The sequence below is a fragment of the Ursus arctos genome, unplaced genomic scaffold (assembly GCF_023065955.2).
Source record: "Ursus arctos isolate Adak ecotype North America unplaced genomic scaffold, UrsArc2.0 scaffold_1, whole genome shotgun sequence".
Lineage (NCBI taxonomy): Eukaryota > Metazoa > Chordata > Mammalia > Carnivora > Ursidae > Ursus > Ursus arctos.
In genome coordinates this window covers 25,355,664-25,371,023 of record NW_026622763.1, presented here as the reverse complement: position 1 = coordinate 25,371,023, position 15,360 = coordinate 25,355,664, and the positions used below count along the sequence as shown (strand labels likewise).

General features: G+C 36.6%; 1 protein-coding gene across 1 annotated transcript in view; it reads left to right on the top strand.

Moving 5' to 3' along the window:
• Positions 1-905: 905 nt before the first annotated feature.
• The window catches only part of LRP1B (LDL receptor related protein 1B), a 1,450,575-nt gene continuing 1,436,120 nt past the window's right edge, over positions 906-15,360 (top strand). The window contains exons 1-2 of the mRNA XM_057306380.1: positions 906-918; positions 1,008-1,130. Of these exons, the coding sequence (XP_057162363.1) occupies positions 906-918; positions 1,008-1,130 (136 nt within the window). The remainder of the gene's footprint in view (positions 919-1,007; positions 1,131-15,360) is intronic.

Here is a 15,360-nt window from a genome sequence, read left to right as displayed (position 1 = left end):
TGGGGGGGGAAAGTCAATTAAGTTTATCTTGAATCATTCCTGTATATACATAACAAAAGTGTAAGTGATATCAAATGGCTAAGATTTGATATGGCTAACACTCCTTCACATTCAGAGATCATCCCAACTGTAAAAAAAAAAAAAGAAAAGAAAAGAAAAAATTCCTACTTCAGACGTTTAAAATGTTAAAAAAGTAAATATTTTATTGAATAGATTCACAGTGTATAAGTATATTGCAAAAACAAAACAAAACAAAACAAAACAAAAACCCAAGACATAAGATGAGTTTACTGGACTTGAGGAAAGACTACAGATCCTAAATATTCTGAAGCCATTGAAGGAAAATAATGTGATTTTTGGATACAGCCAGTTGTAGAAACTCAAGTTAGAGCAAAGCTTTATGGAAGTTACTATCACTTTTGCTGTCCAGTAGCAGAAGCTGTCACCTGGGAACTTGTAGCAAAAAAAAAAAAAAAAAAAAAAGGAAAAAAAGAAAATGTTGTGTTAATGGGTTTCTAATTGATGTGACATGAAGCCCCAGTATCAGGATGAAGGATTAGCAACTGAATTCTCAGGGATGGAGTACAATATTTAAGTTTTATTTCTGATTTTTTTTTCCCTCTTAGAGCAGAGGAGGAAACTATAATTTCTATACCCAAGAACGTCTGCTTTGGATCAACATCTTCTATAAAACCTACTGGCTGTGATTGCCGTATGCCTTATCCAATATGACCAAAGTCCTAGTCATAAACACAAACAGAATTCTTAACTATTTTCAGAACAGATTGTGTGAGACCACGACATAGTAAATTCTACCAAAATGTGTGTGCTTGAGCTGAGTAGCTAAAATTAAGATAAGTAATTGGTTTAGTTTTGCTGCTGAACAGAAAACGTGGATCACACGCATGTACCTTTTATGTATTGCTTTCCCACATTTCATCTTTGTACTGCTCTTGTGTTCATGTTCAGATCATTCATATTTTATTTCGAAACATTTTCATTTTCAGATCAGCAGTTGTGTGATCCTGGTGAATTTCTTTGCCACGATCATGTGACTTGTGTCTCCCAGAGCTGGCTGTGTGATGGGGACCCTGACTGCCCTGATGATTCAGACGAGTCTTTAGATACCTGTGAGTAGAAAGGTTCTCGTGCCATTCAGATTTACCTTACATGTGAAACAAAATGTCAGTTGTTTTCACGGATGACTGCTGTTCTAGCTGCTGCTGCTTCTTTTTTTTTTTTTTTTTCCCAAATAGCCTAAGAAACTTGAAACCTTTTGTTTGTGTTTCCACTAAAATGACTATGTGAATGAGACCATAACATGCAGTTTTGTAGTGTGAATTAATTTTTGAAGGGAAGAAAAAGCAAGGTTAATTATCTCAATGTGATTGTGTTACTACTAGAAAAAATAATAACTTGAGGAGGAAAAAAAAAATCCTTTAAAACATAGCACTCAAAGGGAGTAAGACCCTCTCCAATAATTTATTTCACCCATTTTGAGACAGAAGAGCATATAGAAGGAGTAGTTAAGTAATCAAGTTGAGCTCCCATATTATTTCTGTTAATGTCTTCAGGCACTATACAAATTATTGAACATGTTTTATTTAGAAACGGCAAGACAGAAATTATATTTATTCATCTATACAGGGAGCTTCTTTGTCTTTATAATATTAGATTCAGAAGCCCCTCACACACATGGATCCCAACTATCATAGTACCACTGTCTCTAACTTGGGATCCACTGAGGGCTTTGCACACATGAAAGGTGCCACTAACGCGAAATTATAAATAATAGAACCCCAGCTAAATCTGCTACATTTTTTAATACCTACTATCATATGGAGTATAAACAGTCCCCTAAATTTTGATATTGCTATTTCTAGCACTTCTGGTTTGGTCTGTGCACCCCGTGCAACCAGGTGTGACAGCTTATCAGTATTCTCAAAGCAGCTACGTTGTGCTATTGGGTCGAAGTGGGAAAAAAAAAAAAAATCCATCATCCTTAGTGCTTGATATCGTAAGAGATAACAATTACTGGTTCCATTTTCCATTTTTATTTACTTGTTTACAAGTCTTGCAGGCAAGGCCAATATAAGTTTTGATGAAAATCTTGCCATTAGAAAGCAGAGGCAATGATTATTCATTTTCTTTATGCTTGCTAGTGTTTTTAAAGTTTCTCAGCATATGGGTTCTTGAATATTTGCATTAATTGCTCCTTCCTTTGAACAGATCACTTCTTTCATAGGAGGAGGTTGTAGTTGTTTGCTGCATTTGTAATTTTCACCGGTTTAATTTAGAAAGCCTTTGCTAGACTCCTTATAGCATAGAAAAGTTTCTCGGCATGGTAAGAGAAAAAAATATAGGTTAATGGGGAAAAAAACCCTAATGGATAAATAAATGTAGTAAATCCATACGGAAGAATGTTATTTGGCTATAAAAAAAAAAAAAAAAGAATGAAGTACTCATACATGCTACATGGATAAACCTTGAAGACATTTTGCTAAGGAAAAGAAGTAAGTCACAAAAATCCACATATTCTATGATTTCATTCATTTGAAAGATCTCAAATAAGCAAATCTACAGAAATAAAAAGTAGGTGAGTGGTTCTCAGGGCCAGCTGGGGTTGGAGAGCCAATGAGGATTGACTGCGAATGATATGGGATCTCTTTTGAAGGTGAAAATGTTGTAAAATTAGATTGCAGTATGGTTGCACAACACTGTTAATATGTTTAAAAACACTGGCTCACACATATTAAAATGGGTGAATTGCATGGTATGTGAATTATATAATAATAAAGATGTTTAAACATGAAAAAAGAAGGAAAAAATATCCATAGTATGGCTGTGGGTGCAGATGGCATAATAATGATAAAAGACAACAATAATAAATGCACTGGGCATGAAATTCATAAGTAGTGGGACCCTCCCCTACTGAAGTACCATCTGGGAGTTTTCTCCTTGTTAGCTGCAAGGGAGGGTTGCCATGGCACAGTCAGAATAAAAAGTTAAATTTTTGAGTTTTGGTACTAGAATCTTGCGTTTCTGTCCTGATCCTTCCACAAAGCTGCTGATGGGAAAAATGACAGAGACATGAGATAGCTTTGTGGAATGGATGTGCAGGAAGGCCACGTTAAAGGGAAAAATTCCATGGAACTGTGTACGTGGCACAAAGCAAAAGCAATTGAGAAGACATGGCTGGAGAGCCTGTAAAGGCAGGTGTTTTCTTTATGCTGATCAAAAATAGAGTATAATGATGCTCTTTTTGTGTCAAAGAGGGAGAGTTCAGTAGGAGACTCAGACTGAAGAGGCTTTGTGGTAGAGAAGAGTAGCAAGGACCTGTGTGATCACAACCAAAGTCCAGAGAGGAAAGAGACCTTGCAGTGAGTGCTGAAGTGGATGGGTGACAAGTATCCCTCTTCCCCACCCATGCCCACTCCACACCTTTAGGAACATGGCCGATACCCATCAGGGCCACACCAATGGACTAGACCCAAGTTTGCCGGCCAATGTCCACCCTGATTGATTGGGCATATCCTGTGAATTGTTGGTGTATCCACCACAATGTTGTTAAATATTTGAATGTCTACCTTGGGCTTGGGAAAAGGTAGGTCCTTCATTCACAGAGATTAGGGGCTTTAGCAGCCTGAGGCCTTAAGTTAGAAATTATGTATGGATTAATTAAAAATAGAGATAGACTTTCTGCTTTCTTAAAATATTTTTTAAATGAAAATCATACCTGCTGAAGATATTTTTGGCAGTTTTTAAGTATATAGCTATTTTCCTCTCCAATAAAATGTGATGAATTCTATTTAAAAATATTTCTTCATTTTGGCTCTTCTTATTCTTTTAACATCAAAATTGCTGAATATCCTTAAAGGAAATGTTAAAACTATTCTCATATCAGTGTAGTTATGTAACAAAGCAGAGACATGACTATTTCTCTACCTGGGTACTTAATCTGGGCAACATATTTGGATCTACATTAAATTGGCCTGTTCCTGATGAATGGTTTCAGTCAGTACCCATTGAAATATGGACAAGCATAGAAAAAAAAAAAGCTTTATGAAAAATATTGGAGTTTTTCAAATTTAAATTTTTCAATCCAGATGTTCACAATTACCATTTTCTCTAATCACAGTGCTTTGTAATGTGTTGTTTTATGACATTCATATGCAGTCATCACTGATATACATAAAATAATTGCATAATTTTATAATTATATGGATGCATACATTCGAAGTGAAGGATAAATACTAGAAATCGAAAACCTTGAAGACTGATTCTTAGGAAGGGTAATTTTATGCTCATTATCTGAATGAAAGTGTGTTATCATCTTTGATTTGCAGACAAAATGTGTTGTCTCTACAAAATATTAGATGAAAACAGCTGATGTAATACACTTATTTTTTCCTAAATCCACTTAGCCTTTAAAATGATACGACCAATATAGCATCAAATTTATTATGATAGTGGGAAGGCTCTGCAGTGACAACATTCTAATAGGAAGAAAAAGTATTTTCAAGGAAAAAATGAAGCTTTACTTGTGAAATGCTAAATGCTTAGAAGATGAATGTACATACAGAAAAGTAAGAAATTTTGAACTTAAATGGAATTTAAGTATTTGGGGATCGGAGATGTTAACATGCACATATGTTCCTCTTCTGTGTTTGTTTAGGCTCAGGCTCTAGTGAAAAAGAAAGGCAAAAAACCCCCAAACAACCAAACAAAAAAACCAAAAACCAAGACCAAAAAGACTCCAAACTTTTGTGGGAGGTTGGTTTACCACTAAGCTGATTGCATATTGGGATGAGTTTTCTCAAATATACAATTGGAGAAATTTAATAATTTATATCCTTACATTGGATCTGAGAAATGATCCGTTAGCCTTCTATTAAAATAAAACTCCTTATTTCTTCATGTTATTTGAAGTAATTTTTCAGGGGTCTAAATGGCTAATCATCTTTAGGTTCTACGAGGTAATGAGAATAGAAAATCAGGAAAATCACCATCTTCCTACTTAGTGCTTTCAATCCAGTTGTAAATCTAGCATCGTGTGTGACAAGAATTAAAGTGAATGTGATAATGTTTATTTGTGGAATGAAAGCTTAGCACCACCTGTGGCAGGGAAAGCTTCTTGAAAGGCACTTTTATTCTGAGGTATTTAAAATTTAATTCCTTCTAGGATTTTCTGTTCAGTGCTTAATGATACTTCCTTTCCAACAATCTGCTTCAGCTGATGTGTGATGTTTTCTGCCAATCTGATGTTAATATACTTAAAACCAGATTCTTCTTTTTTAAGTCAGGAAGGTATTAGTTCTGCCATTTCTTTTCCTTCCCTATTGCCCTACACTGCCCCCTTTCAGAAAATCATTTAGGTTGCCCTTCAATTTCATATCATACTTTGGATGTATGACTCACCGGCCAACAAAGGAGAATAAAAATGGCCTTAAAAAAGGGTAAGATTTGCAACCTGGATAATTGTGATCATTGGCACATTGACTCTACTCTATCCTGTCCTTCTGAGGGATCAACAAACAATTTCTGTAAAGGACCAGAGAGTATATATTTTAGATTTTGTGTTTCATGTGATTTCCATTGCGTATTCTTGTTTTTTGTTTGTCAAACCCTTTAAAATGGGAAACAAAAACAAAAAAACTTTCTCAGCTTACAGTCTGTACAGAACAGGCCACAGGTGGGATTTGGCCAGTGGGCCGTAGTTTGCTAACCCCTGTTGCAGTGTCAGTGCGAAACTATACCCACCGTTCAGTATGGAGTTGGGTCTGTGCCCAGGTACTGCTGCCACAGGGAGCAACATCGCCCCTTACAATAGAAGCATGTGGCACAGGGCTATGTGTGTACCCACCACCACATGGGGCCAGACTCAGGCAATATGGTGTCATCTACAAAAACTGGGTTCTTTCTTCTATGTTTGCATATCACCTTATTGGTTAGGATTGCATTTGACACAGACCAGAAACAGTCACTTAACCAGAAAGGGATTTGTTGTTCTTATATAAGAAAGTTGCAAAACACCAGCTTTCTGCTCTGGCATCCCTAGCATGGAGCTGTCAGTCTTAGAGTCAAAGTATGACTACTTCACCTCTGCCAGTAGATAATTTCATTTCAGGCAGAAAGAAGGGAAGGGGGAAATGGAAAAAGGCAAGTGCTAGTCTCTCTGTCTAACAAAACATCAAGGTCAGTGGATTTCTGCTTAAATATCCTTGGCCAGAACGAAACATATGAGATATGGGGCAGTGAGTATTTTCACCAGGGCCCATAGCTTTCCAAAAAAGAATTAGTGGCTCTGCTATTAAAGAACGAGGGGAGGGTAGCTATTGAGTAGGCAGAAGCACTAGGCAGCATGTGCCTCAAGGTCCTTTCGCTCCCCTTCCTTCTCTCCATCCACCGCATGGGAGGAGGCAGGCAGAGTGCACCAACAGGGCTTCTGAATCCCAGCTGCTTGGCTCCAAAGCCAGTTCCTCTGTGAATACCTTTGTTCTCAGCCAACTGACTTCACCTTTCCAGGCTTCCATTACCTCAGCTGTACAAAGGACATGACAGTACCTGCCTCACAGTACTGTGCTTATAAAGTAGTGTCTGTTGCAGGGCACCTGGGTGGCTCAGTCAGTTCAGCGACAGACTCTTGATTTCAGCTCAGGTCATGGTCTCAGGGTCATTAGATTGAGACCCATGTTGGACTCCAAACCTGCCTAGGATTCTCTCTCTTTTCCTCTCCCTTTGCCCCTCCCCTGTTTGTCCTTTTCCTCTCTCTCTCTCTCTCTGTTAAAGAGAAAGAGGAAGAAAGAAAGAAAGAAAGAAAGAAAGAAAGAAAGAAAGAAAGAAAGAAAGAGGAGGAAAGAGAGAAAGAAAGAGAAAGAAAAGAAAGAAAAAGAAAAGAAAAGTGTCTGTTGCATAGTAAGACTTTCTTCACCCCACAGCCTACCATGAATTCCAGATGCGCGGAGCTCTGACCAAGCACCTTACCCTGAAGGTCTTTTGATAGAACATCCTAACTGCCCCCTCTCTCAGTCTTACTGAAAATTGGCCTTATTCTCTAAGGGTGTGGCTAGGGACAGGATTAATCTACCACATACACTCATTCAATTTAAGTTGTTAACGGTTTTTAATAATTAGGTATGTTATACTCAAACATTAGGACAAATACGGTATCAAGATTATTTGGGGACAGGTGGCTTTTTTCTAGGAACTCTTCCAAAAACATCATGTTAACTAATTGACTAAAGTTAAAATACATGGCTACAAAACACATTAGTGAATGATCATGTTTAATCAACACTGCAGTCCTGAAATGTAGAGGTTATCTCATTTTAAAAAATGAAAAAATTGAGTTTAGGGTCCTATGTCCTCCTTACACTGTTATTGGTGAAGGCGGAGTTTATATTTCTTTGAACTTGCCTTCCTATTTTGAAATGCTGAGTTAAAGAAGGACCCAACTCCTCAAAGGACCCCTTAGGCCACCTAATTAAAAATATTATGTCATTTGAAGAACACAAAAAGCTATCCCAACAGGGTTATATCACACTGACGTGAGGAGTGATCAGTTCTAATTGAATAATGCAGTAAAAATAACAAGTCTTCTGGGTAATAGGAATAGAAGCATTTGTGAAAAATGAAAATAACTGTGAGTTATTAGGCTTAGATGCGCCTCTGCATGAGTTGACCACATCTTCTCTTGTGTTTCTGGTGTATAGGATTTTAGACTTTATTTAGATAGGAAGATATTAATGAACTTCTTATATTTATACAGTGACCTTTCCCCTAGGATATGAGGTAGAAACCGTTTTATAATTTCCTTCTAAATTTTCTTTCTTTGACAGAGGTCAGAGAAATAAAATGAAATTCAAGTGGGAGGTTATTAGCAAACAGATCCTGCCCTTTAAATATATATAGTAGAATAGGACATTGAAACTAGACTATAGGAACAATAAAATGAATGGAAGTGTGGTGCTTGTTTCTAAGTAATAGTGATTTAGAGGTCACTTTGCGATGAGCTAATATATGAGAGCCACACAGTTAAGCTTTTCGTTAGGTAGAGAAGTTGAAATGATCTTACAGATTAAAGGGAAAGCATATGGGACCCATGAGAACAGTTTATGTCTCTTTCAATTCTTTTTGTTTTGCTCTTCATTTTATTCTGAGACTCCTCTCTTTAGCAATGGAGAGGCCAAAAACATTGACCCTTCTTTAATAATAAAAAGACTCCCACTTAAGAGTTGATATGGAGGGGTGACAGAAAGGTGGGGAAAGGTGTAATTATGAGTTGAAAGAGTGTCTAACGTTGGTTCCTTTTCCTAGCACAGTGGGGATGGGTGGAGGGTGACATTTCTCTTCATTCTGCCCCACAATGTACTAATGGGTCTCTGAAAGTCTGCCTCTGCAATTTTAAGAAAGCTTGATTGGAGGCAGAGGTGATAAAACTGAGTGTACTACAGTTCACACAGGCAGAGCAAGACCAGCATTTAAAAAAAGCCTCACTTTTTGACTCAAGGAGTCACTGGTTGTTGGTTTTCTGATCTGAGATCACAGGTCACAGGATAAAAAGGGACTCATGTCCCTCAACTGGGACTGGAAACTGGAGGGAATGCAAACTTTGAAATGTTGTAAAATAAAGGGGGTAAGACAAAATAGATGAATTCCACAGACACCTCTGATAAAATCTCTTCGGCTTAAGGGATGATGTACTGTAAACAAATGCTCTTGCAGGGCTCTGTAGGGACAAAGCTGGAGGCTGAACAAGGAGTCTTCTTAGAAATGATTCAATCCATCATTTATCCACATCCAATCTAGCATTTGGGGTTGGGGATGAAGGCTTTCTACCTTTCACGGGTGAGCAAATTTCTTCCCGGAGGACGTTTTATTCTTTATAGTCAGTGTATAAAATTTACATTTGACTTTCACTCAGAAGTGCTTCTAAAATGACATATTTTGTTAAATGAAGCACTAAAGGATGTTGTGTTCTAAGAACTTATTTTAATGGCAATGCCTTTCTTTTTCTGTCCCATCTCCCACATCTTCCATCATCCTTCTCTGAAAGCAAGATATGAAACCCAGCTGTCATAGGCCTAGGGAATTTTCATCAGGACAAAGAGTATCGTTATTCTACTAATTGCTGTATTGGACCTGTGCAGGTCCAGCAGCATGATTAACTTTGTGTTGATTTTCTTTTTTTAATTAAAATCTTTGTAACATTAGCTTTCCTGATTTTCAGGATGGGAAAAATTGCTCACAAAGCTGTAAAGTTCATGGGAGATGGGTAGACTAAACAGGGCTTAGGTGAGAGGACACCAATTTAGTGGATGAAGCTAACACCATGCACTCAGGTTGCATGCAGGGTTTGTTGTTGGTTTGTTTACTGGGGGGAAAAAGGTGCCTTGGAAAGGAAGAGTTTGTCCAAATGATTCACTGGTTAACCTTGAAGGACCCAATACAAGAGGGTCGAATCCATCAAATGGCACAAATCTTTCTTGGGATTCAACAGCAAGAAAGAAAACAAATACTTCCCAATAACCCTGGTTGAGTTGCCAATGGAAAAGTAATTCCTAATATAAATTACTTGTCTTTGGATTCAGAATACAGTCATAAGACCAATAATCTCATCTTAACAAATAGGAATTGTAGAAATAAGTTGTAGAGTGTTTCGATGATTTGTAAAGGACATACACATTAGAATCTTTTACCATCTTTTGAACATTGCAACTCTTCCCCTCCACCCCCCCCCCCAAGAAAGATAAGTCAGGCATAGTGGCTATTTAAAAATAAAGAAAGAAATCTAAGGCAAGATTGCCTGGTCAAGATTCTCATTGCTAATGGGTAACAAGGCTAGGATAAAAATCCAGAAATTCTATTTCCTAACTTCCTATTATAGTATCTGTTATGGGTTGAATTGTGCCCCCTCAAAACTCATAAGCTGAAGCCCAAAACTCGTATGTTGAACTCATATTTGAAGCCCAATACCTCAGAATGTGACTGTATTTGGAGATACGACCTTAAAAGAGGTAATCAACTTAAAAAGAGGCCATTGGAATGGGTCTGAGCTTAGTGGTGGTCTCATAAGAGGAAATTTGGATACACTAAGGGACACTGGGGCGAGCATGCACAGATGGAAGACCATGTGAAGAAGCAGAAAGATAGTGACCATCTGCAATCCAAAGACAAGCTTCCCAGGAAACAATCCTGACAATATCTTGATCTTAGACTTCTGGCATCTAGAACTGTGAAGAAATAAATTTCTGTTTTTTTAAGCAACCTAGTCTATGGTGTTTTGTTAGGGAAGTTCTAGCAGACTGATATAGCAACTTATTATACATCTAGTAAAATTCTATCTATTTTTATGCCAGTATAAGAATAAGGTAGCAATTTAAAAATGCCTTCTTTTCTTTGAAGATATATATTACAGTACTTAATTTACAGGCATTATGAGCTTGTTTAAAGAGATGTGAAATGAAATCCTATTCCTACAGTAGTGGTTATAACATTGTAAGAATACCTAATTTAACTCTATAGTACTATTCTTTTTTTTTTTTTAAAGATTTTATTTATTTATTCGACAGAGAAAGACAGCCAGCGAGAGAGGGAACACAAGCAGGGGGAGTGGGAGAGGAAGAAGCAGGCTCATAGCGGAGGAGCCTGATGTGGGGCTCGATCCCATAACGCCGGGATCACGCCCTGAGCCGAAGGCAGACGATTAACCGCTGTGCCACCCAGGCGCCCCTCTATAGTACTATTCTTAAGCAAATGAAAAAAAAATATATTTTTGATAAAAGGACATTATATAATTACTACAGATTTATTTATTTTTTTCAAATATTTATGAATGATGAGTTGCTCTAAAATCTGGTAGTAAAAAGAAATGCTTCTTTCTCCACCTGGACCTTTGGGAAATTTTGTTACATTTTACTTCCAAATTTGCACATATCAGACAATTCAGTTTTTAAAAAGATTTTTTGTTTTGGGGGAGGAGGAACATGTGCATAAGTGGGGGGAGGGGCAGAGGGAAAGGGAGAAAGAGAATCCCAAGCAGACTCCCACCGAGCACAGACCCTATGTGGGGTTCCATCTCATGACCCATGAGACCATGACCTGAGGTGAAATCATGAGTGGCATGTTTAACCAGCTGAGTACCCTGGTGCCCCTAGACAATTCAGTTTTTTAAATGAATGGCATGCTATGTATTTTCACTTAAATAGTGAAGAAAATTTTGTCACTGAACTAGATTTCTCATAATATATAGGTTCATTTTCTTTAAGAAAACTAAAACCATCCAATCAATTAGTAGCTATTTACTGAGGAACTACTGTGTTCAAGGTACTTACTAGGAATGGTCCTTCAAATATTTTTGCCATACCCTACCATGTACCCAGGGTTTTAATTTATGCTAATATAGTCCTCTATCTTGGCTAATTGCTACTATGTCTATGTTAAGGTAGATGATGTTTATGATAAACATGATGATGTTGGTGATTACTGACACAAAATGGATAATCAGTATGAGTCAGATTCTGTGCCGTGAGCCATCTGTGGATTATCTCTTGATTCTAACAACAACCCTGAACAGGACCTCAGGTACAGTTGTTCACGTTGAATAGGGACCAGGTGACATAAATATCACAGTCAGCATGGGTGTACATATTTTCTCACAAGTGGAAATAAATTATCTTGAAAAGGGGGCAACATTTTCTAATTCGTATGAAGGCAATATATGAGCTAATGGTGGCCCTGCCTATGATACTATGGTCTTTTTTTAAAGATAATAAAAATAAATCATGAGGGAAGTTATTTGCTAGAGGTCTTAAAACAATTATGTGACAGAGCTACAATTGAACACCGTACCCTGGTATATAGCCTTCTAGATAGGAAAATAAAGCTCAGAGAAGTTAAATAGATTCCACTAAGATTTTCTCTTAGTGGAGGCAGGATTTTCATGAAGGCTCATCTCATATCATATTCATGTCAGCATGCTTTCCATTACACCATACAACCTTCTGTACATATGCAAATTGTTTGGCTATTCACTTTACACACAACAAATTCTAATTGAGTGACTATTATGTGACAGATTCTGTGGTAGATGTTGGGAATGGCAAGATCAATATGCTAAACATGAAAGATAGGTATACTAACAACTGGAGAGAAGACTTTGATTATTTTTCCAACTAAAAAGGTTTTATTTACAAATGTGTATATGTTACTGCGTTAATCACTATAAAAGATTAATCATTATAGAAATTTAATTATATAAAAGGTATATATATATGGTATAAAATATTTAAAAGGTATAAAAATCACTAACATTTATATATGCATGTATATGAACTTTATGTGTTGCACATATGAGCACAATGAATCTGGAAAAATAGTTAATATTTTCTTAAACTTTATTGCTCACACATGCACACCACATAGACACACACACCACTAGTCTGAAAACACATGTTGAGCATAACTATGTAGATTATGAGGAGGTTCTTCTTAGTTTTCTATTGCTATGTAACAAATTACCATAAATTGAACATGTTAAAACAGCACACATTTCTTATTTTATAGTTCTGTAGGTCAGAAGTCTAGGCAGGATCAAATGAATCCTCTGCTTAAAGTTTCACAAGATTGAGATCAAGGTGTTCCTCAGGCTGGGCTCTTAGCTGGAGGGTCTAAGGAATAATTCACTTCCACGCTCATTTCAGTTGTTGGATGAATGCAGTTTCTTGTGGTTGTAGGATTGGGGCCATGATTTTTTGATAGCAGTCAGCCTCCACCACTCTTTACAACCAAAGGCCACCTGCATTCTTTGGAAGGTGAACCCTTCCATTTTCAGAGCCAGCAATAGTATGTCAAAACTCACTCATGCTTTATGCTTCAAATCTCTGAGGTCCTTTTCACTATATGATGGAAAGAACTCTGCTTTTAAAGACCTCATGTGATTAGATTAGGAGCCGCATTTGGATAATTGTCCCTTTTGCCATACAAGATAAGATAAGATAAGATAAGATAAGATAAGATAAGATAAGATAAGCCTGGGAGTGATATCTCATTATACTCACATGTTCACCCATATTCAGAAGAGAAGGGATTATACAGGGGTGAGGGTCACTGGGAATTGGTCTTAGAATTCTGACACAGTGTATTAGTTTACTGGTGCTGCCATAAAATAAACAAACAAACCACACTGAGTGGCTCAACCCACAGAAATTTATTTTCTCACAGTTCGGGGGGCTAGAAGTCTAAGACCAAGGTATTATCAGGGTTGGTTAGACTCAAGCCTCTTTCCTTGGCGTATAGTTGGCTGTCTTCCTTCAGTGTCTTCACCTGGTCTCCCCTCTGTGTGAGTCTGTGTCGTAATCTCTTCTTTTGAGAACAACTGTCATATTGGACTAGGGCCTCCCATATGACCTCATTTTACCTTAATCACTTCTTTTAAGACTCTGTCTCCGAACATAGACACCTTGTGAGGTACTGGCAGTTAGGACTTCAATATATAAATTTTGAATGGACACAATTCAGCCCATAACCCACAGAATTATTTTGGCTTTCTTTTTTGAGATTTTAAGACATCTTTAGTCACTAGCTCATCTAGTAAACATAAATTATTATTTAAAAAAACGAATTCTTCCCACTTTTTTTGTTGTTGTTTTGTTGTTGTGAAGAATTTTAAGTGACGGAAAAGTTGAAAGATTAGCATAGTAAACACCTGTATACCCTGGATTTATCAACCATTAATATTCTGTGACATTTGCTTCCTCTTTCTCTCTTCATGAATTATGTATTCATATATGTAATATATACACACATATACATATGTATGTTCATATATATGTGGTTTTTTTTGTAGATATCATGATGTTTCATCCTTAAAAGAGTCTTTTTTTAAAGATTTATTTATTTTGGGGGGGAGGGGCAGAAGGAGAGTGAAAGAGAGTCTTAAGCAGACTCTGTGCTGAATGTGGAGCTTGACTCAGGGCTTGATGCAGGGCTCAATCTCATGACTCTGAGATCACGACCTGAGCCAAAACCAAGATTCAAATGCTTAACTGCCTGTGCCACAGAGGCGGCCCACCCCTAAGTAATTCTAAGAACAAGGCATACTATTATATAAGCAAATACTATCATCATGCCCATGAAATTTGACATTGATGTAATATTCAGTCCATAATCAAATTTCTCCAATGGTACCCAAAATACCTTTTGTAGTTATTTTATTTCTCCCAGTCCAGGATCCAAACAAAGATAATGCATTGCATATGGTTATTATGGCTCTTTAATCTTCTTTAATCTAGAATATTTATAAACTTTTCTTTTGTCTATAATAGCATTGACATTTTTCTATCGAATGTCACACAATCTGAATTTTCTGTTTACTTGATGAGGATGAGAGGCCAAGTAAATATTTTACCAAGAATGCCTAATAGGTTATGATATATCTTTCACATTGTGTTAAATCAAGAGGTAGGTCAGATAGATGATAGCTTGATACTTGGTTACCAAAACTGAATTGCAACAAAGTGTTTTCCAGAACATAAGGTACACCTTTGAACTATATAGCTAAGAAATTAAAGGTGGGGGAGGCTTTTATAGTCTTAACTATCCCATTAGGAAAAAAGAGTTAGAAAGAGATTAAAATTAAGACCTTAAAATCATGACATATCCTTATGTTATTTGAATTTGAAAATATAAATCAACTAAAGAGTGAGGCTGTCAAGCTTGAACTTTGTATCTTTTGAGTTGTATCACTTGCCACTTATAAAGAATCTAATTTTGGGTTTTTACTTTGCTCTATGTGTAGCTAAATATACATATAACAGAATTACTGTAATGTTGTTTAAGTGACAAATAGTCTAAATTCCTCATTATATTGTTAGGATCCTTGAGGACAGGGATCTTTTTATCTATCTATCTATCTATCTATCTATCTATCTATCTCCATACATTGTTCTGCACACAGTGAATAACAAGTACATATTTTGTTTGAGATTTGAAAGATGAATATATAGGTCGAATATATAAGACATGAATATAAGACATGATGCAAAACACTTCAGTACAGTCTCATTCATTTACAAGAACTGTGAAAAATAGATGTATATAATTATATGTTGTATATGATATATATTACAATTCTTTATAGAATTCACAAATCTCCAACACCTTAAGAAATTTACAGAATTGCTTTATTAACCTCCTTTCTTCACATAAATTAGGAAAAAGCTCCTGGAGGCAGGGACACAGTCTACCATTTAGATTTTTTTCATCCCGCCTTTCTTTTAGTGCTGTCAACAAATTTTTATATGTTTATTTAACTGGTTCACAAATGGAATGATTGAATGTAGCATTCAAAAGGAAAAGTAG